The 6000-nt window shown below is 29.1% G+C and overlaps 1 protein-coding gene across 2 annotated transcripts; it reads left to right on the top strand.

Moving 5' to 3' along the window:
- Nucleotides 1-268: 268 nt before the first annotated feature.
- LOC106767824 (glutelin type-A 2-like) lies at nucleotides 269-2165 on the top strand. 2 transcript variants are annotated; one of them, XM_014652776.2, is made up of 3 exons: nucleotides 269-529; nucleotides 615-1341; nucleotides 1845-2165. In XM_014652776.2, exons 1-3 carry the CDS (start codon nucleotides 334-336, stop codon nucleotides 1897-1899), a joined length of 978 nt encoding a protein of 325 aa, XP_014508262.1. In that variant the 5' UTR covers nucleotides 269-333; the 3' UTR covers nucleotides 1900-2165. The 2 variants fall into 2 exon arrangements, with proteins under 2 accessions (XP_014508262.1, XP_014508263.1); XM_014652777.2 differs by lacking the exon at nucleotides 1845-2165 and adding an exon at nucleotides 1623-1665.
- The last annotated feature ends 3835 nt before the right edge of the window (nucleotides 2166-6000 follow it).

Below are 6000 nucleotides of genomic sequence, written 5' to 3'. Positions count from 1 at the left end.
ATATATATATATATATATATATATATATATATATATATAATGATTTAGACAACATTTTTTTGACAACATTTAAACATTGATTACTTGTTAATATGTGATTGGTCAAAAATGACTCCAAATCAATAATAATAATCATAAACATTATTCTGGAGTAATTTTTTATCAATCACAGATTCACACGTAATCAAATATTATCAAAAATATATATATATATATATATATATATATATATATATGTATGTATATGTGTATGTGACTATCTACTTCATTTAAGTAAGATGCTTGAACGTGTTTGAAATATTTTTGGTGGACAAAGGGAAAATAAGGTGAATAATGGAGTTGGATTTAACACCAAAATCAGCAGAACCACTGTTTGAGGGAGATGGTGGAGGTTACTACACTTGGTATGCTTCTCAAATGCCAATTCTGGCTACGACTAATCTGGGCGCTGGTCGTTTTCTTCTTCACCCTCGCGGCTTTGCCTTTCCTCATTATGCAGATTCATCCAAAGTTGGTTATGTCATTCAAGGTCAGAACTCTTACATATATATCTTTTCGCTTTTCACCATAAACAAATCTTAACTTCCAATTACTATATATGAGAAACTTTGCAGGGAGTGATGGAGTAGTTGGGATGGTTCTCCCCGACGGCAAAGAAGAGGTGGTTTTGAAACTTGAGGAAGGAGACGTTATAGCAGTACCTGTTGGAGCTGTGTCGTGGTGGTTCAACGATGGAGACACAGATCTGATCATTGTTTTTCTTGGAGAAACTTCAAAGGGTCTTATTCCAGGTCAATTCACCTATTTCCTTCTAACTGGAGCTATAGGAGTTATAGGAGGTTTCTCAACTGAGCTCACCGGCAAAGTCTATAACTTTGACAAAGATGAGGTTCAAAAGCTCACAAAAAGTCAAGCTGATCTTTTTATTGTGAAACTGGACAAAAATCAGGCACTGCCTAAACCCCAGATCGACATAACCAAAAAGCTTGTGTACAACATAGACGCTGCATGCGCAGAAAATGTTGTTGAAAAAGCTGGATTGGTGAAAACTTTAACGGAGAAAGAGTTTCCTTTTATGGGGGAGATTGGTTTGAGTTTGATTAGAGTGAAACTTGAAGCCGGTGCTATTAAGGCTCCTTCATACCCAACAACCGCTGCGATTCAATTGATTTACATTGCCAGAGGAAGTGGCAAGATTGAAATTGTGGACTTCAATGGAAAACCTGCATTAGACACTCTTGTTAAGGCTGGTGATTTGATCGTGGTGCCGCAACTTTTTGTCGTGGCTAAAATTGCAGGAGAAGAAACAATGGAATGTTACTCCATTACTACAACTACAAAGTAAGTTTCTACTGGTTATATTATATATGGATAATAATATTTTAACAACTTTTTTTAACAAATTTTTGACAATGAGATATGTGTCACTATTTTATTGGTCGGTTTGAATTTATACTAAAAAAATTATTTGAAATCGACCAATCACAAACTGTCACCTATATGTTATCAAAAAGTTGTTAAAAAAGAGTTGTTAAAGAGACTTTTTCCATTATATATATATAGATAATAATCAACAAAAAAAAAATTACTGATTGATTATATGATTGGATAATGATATTTAGAGAACAATTTTTTGACAATATTTGAACATTGATTACGTGTCAATCTATGATTGGTCAAAAATTATTCCACAATCAATAATAATAATCATAAACATTATTGTGGAGTAATTTTTGACCAATCATATATTGATACGTAATCAATATTTAAATGTTGTAAAAAATATGTTGTATAAATATCATTATTCTATATGATTTGCATACCTTTGTTTGATGAGTTGGCAGGGAAGGGATCGATATGGGGAAAGTTGTCATCTTCGATTCAAGAAGTTGCTCTTAACGTGGATTCAGAATTCATATCCAAGATGAAGAAATCCAGTGATCTGATTCCACCCTCGTATTAGTTTGATGTTGATGTGAGAGATAAGGATGAAGTGCCTAACTTCTCATTGCATTGCTTTGCTTTTAAAAGCACTATACTCGTGCTTTTCAACGTGTTACATTTATTTCTATGCATGTTTAAAATGCAATGGATACTTTTTCTAATATTTATCGTTATAAATAATACTTCTAACATTAAAATTGTATTTGTAATAATTGAGTTCGAGAGCAGTATAGTGTCATTTGAGACGTATATTTAAATTAGATCTATTACATTGCTAATAATTTTTCTAAAGTTATGAAAATTAAAAAAAAAAATTAAAGTTATAAGTTAAAATTCAAAAGATAAATGAAAACGGTTAGTGAAAGAAAAACTAGATATAAACAGAGAACCTAAGATCAATTTTTATTCTTTAAGTAAAAGTAAATTAATTATTTGGATATTAATATTTTTACTAACTATAGCAATATAAAGTTTGGACAAACTTCTTTTTGCCTCCATAATCAAATATGGAGTTAAATAGTCCATAAGGAGAAGTTTCTTTTCAACATCATTGGAAGAATAAAATAACTATAATGTTTAGTCTTTTGTTCAGTTTATAAATATGCTTAATTATTATCACATAATATTAGAAATTAAAAATAATAATTTTTAATCTTAAAAAAGTATGTAGTAAATGAATTAATAAAAATTAACACGAACTTATTTTAGGAACTAGAAGATGTTTACAACTTCTAAAATTTTTATATATTTAAAATAAAAAAAAAACTATAATCACACACTCAAATATATATATATATATATATATATATATATATATATATATATAATTTAAAAATCATCATAAATTAGCTTTAATTCATATATAAAGTATTTTTTACTTTATTCTGTAAATGAACTTTGATAGCATCAAATAATAAAATTCTGTAAAAGATTTATTTTCTCTCAAATTAAAACAGTTAATGATAATAATATAAGTGGAAGGAGAAAGATGACACTTTCTTTAATAAATACATATATTTACAAATTTTTCAACATTTATAAACAGAGACGAGTAATAGGAGATATTTTTCTGTTTTTCTTTTTATACCAAAAGTCTTAATTTAATATTAAAAACCTAAAAATGGGTGGGTTGGTAGGTTATATATGACAATGTTATATAATAAAGAAAAGTGAAAAGAAAAAAAAGAACATAAGGGATAATAAAAACTATTTTTTTGTCTTATTTAGAAATTATAGCAAATCAAATATATAAGTAAATATAACACATTAATGGATAAACATTAATTTATGATGGTCCACTTTGATATCCATTGATAAGAAAATGTGTTTTTGTTAAAATCTTTCAAGTATGTCACGTGGGGGTTATAATGTTTGAAGATGATGCCATGATTTCATCCATTCTGGTATGTCACGTGGGGGTTGTTGGCGTGACATTCGATGTAAAAGTTTGGTGTTTCTCAAACAGTTCATTGATGTTGTGATTATTTCTGTGTGGTTATTTAAGGCTATAATTGTGATTAAAAAGGAAAAAAGAGTTCTCCATCTCCTTATATATCTTATTTATTTCTATAATATTTTTATTATCAAAATATTAATATTTAATAATTAAATTGTAAAATACATATAACTAAAATGATGATTTGATGTACTCACATCAACCAAATAAAAATAAAAAAATAAAAAACGCTATTTTAATATTTTCTAATTTAATGTAATTTATTTGTAATATATTTATATTTATAAAATTATTTATTTTTGATATTTAGCTTAAGTAATATTTCATAAGAAAAATGAAATAAAATCATAAACACCTCTGATGAAGAATGGTATACCCTCAACCATCACCAAAAAAAAAATACAACTTTCAATCCATTTCTCATTAAAAAACCAGAAGCATTTTTCAATTTTTTATTCAAAGTATATCTATCCACGAAAATATTTCCATAAACGTTTTAATTTTTAAACTTGCAGAATGAAAACGACCTGAAATGGAATTGTTAAATAATTTTTTTCATTATAGAATATTATTAAATAATTGAAAATTAATTACGAATTACGTATTTCTAATGCATGTTGAAATATAATCGAATGTGTGATAATGTGGAAATTTTTTTATATATTTCAACTAAGGTTTCCAAAAAGTATAAGGATTTTAAAACTATTTTTTTATTATTTCATTGTGGGATACAAGAAGCAATTACGTTGGTGTCAAAATAATTCCGATATTTCAATGGGACACCTTCCATGTTCGATTAAATTGGGCTTTAAAAATACGAATAAACTATTTTGGGCCTCTAATAGTTGAGAGATTTGATTTTTTTTCTTCCAGCAATCGGCCATTTCTTCTTACACTCAGCTTTCTAATTTCTGCACCGTCACAAAATATATTATTCCAATTTTACCCCTCAATTAAATATATTACATTCCTCCCTATTGCACCTCCCTGGGCCTTCAGGCTTTTGTCATCTCCATCATCTTCTTCACCTATCTCCAATTTCATCTTCACCACACAATTATAAACACACTGATTCTCTTATTATCTTTATCTTTACCTCCATTCTAAACACACAATTCCAAGTGATTTTTGGGGATGGTGCATAGGTGATTAAAAAAGATTTTAAATCTTTCCATTACAACAAGTGTCATCGTGCACTGCACTGTTAAGAAGTGAACTTTAATTCTAACTCCATCATCTTCTTCACGTATACTCAATCTCATCTTCATCACACAATTATAAACATATTGAGTTCCCCGTTATATTCATCTCTACCGGCATTCCAATCACACAATTCCAAGTGATTTTTGGTGATGGTGCATAGGTGATTAGAAAAGGTTTTAAATCTTTCGATTGCAGCAAGTGTCATCGTGCACTACTAAGGAGTGAACTTTAATTCTAATTCAATTTCACAAAACCAACTTGTAAAATAAGGTTTACATCCACTTCTATATTTTAAATTAGTTTTATCTTTAGTCGATGTGAAACTTTCAATACACCCTCTTACATAAAGAGATCTCCACTTAGTGCATAGGATTGAACATTAACAAACTATTCAATAACACCTTATAGAAACAATAAATCCATCAAACATCAAATTTTACTAGAATATGCTTTAAACCATAACTCTAATATCATGTTAAAAATTGAACTTTAAACCTAATCCAGCCTCACAAGCTGATTTTGTAAGGTTGAATTAGACTTAACACATGTCTTTTCTTCACTTCTCCCTCATAAGTTCTAGTGCTAACTCATTACTGGATCCTCTTTGATTGGAATTCGCATAGCTTGTTGAACAAATTCAACTTTTTAATCTATATATCCTTTTGCTTAAAGATTATAGAACTACCAAAAAATAAAAAAGGATGCCAAGTAGTCAACAAGGAAACATCTTCTAATTTTGTGCATGGGATACCTTCTTCAATCTCATGTCAGACCACGACAGCTTCTAGGTCTCTCAGAAAGCCTCCATCTCTAACGAGTCACACCATAATAACTAAGATTGTCGCCAGTGGTACTACATCCAAAGGCTACCTATTCCATCTTCTTTAAACACGCAAAAAGCAACTTCCTCCCAACAATAAAAAAGGGAGTGTAGTGTAAAAACCTTTTAATTATAAATTTGTTTTATTAAAAGAACTAAAGCCAATTATTCAAAGTGTTAAAGCCATATATTTTGGCTTCTCTCAATTTCTCTCCACACCTATCATCTTCTTCACTCAATTTCTCACTGCAACTTCATCTTCCTTGTGATTAGAGGTAGGGGTTTTGATCGTCACGATGCCCTCTCTTTAAATCTACCTGATCAATTTCTTCATTCAGGTAAGAAAAATTTTGGGTCCTCTTTGATGTTAAGCCAATTTTTGTCTTGCATATTACTATAATGAAACACATTTGTTCCTAGAGTCCTTGATAGTACTTTATTCTAATTAATAGTTCCTTCATCTTGTGCAATATACTAAAAAATGTGTGGTATGAATTATAAAACATATATGATGAAGATGTATGAAATTATGAGAATGTAAAGTATTCCAGAAAAGAAAATCTCATTTGATGTAATT

The sequence above is a fragment of the Vigna radiata genome, chromosome 7, assembly GCF_000741045.1.
Source record: "Vigna radiata var. radiata cultivar VC1973A chromosome 7, Vradiata_ver6, whole genome shotgun sequence".
Classification (NCBI taxonomy): domain Eukaryota; kingdom Viridiplantae; phylum Streptophyta; class Magnoliopsida; order Fabales; family Fabaceae; genus Vigna; species Vigna radiata.
The sequence above is the reverse complement of the archived record's forward strand: the minus strand, read 5'-3'. Positions and strand labels throughout refer to the sequence as shown.

Bases quoted from the DNA above. Each gene is read 5' to 3' on its own strand.
- LOC106767824 (XM_014652776.2), top strand. From the start codon at position 334: ATGGAGTTGGATTTAACACCAAAATCAGCAGAACCACTGTTTGAGGGA. The intron at 530-614 runs GTCAGAACTCTT...GAAACTTTGCAG, and splicing joins AGTTGGTTATGTCATTCAAG to GGAGTGATGGAGTAGTTGGG. The intron at 1,342-1,844 runs GTAAGTTTCTAC...ATGAGTTGGCAG, and splicing joins TCCATTACTACAACTACAAA to GGAAGGGATCGATATGGGGA.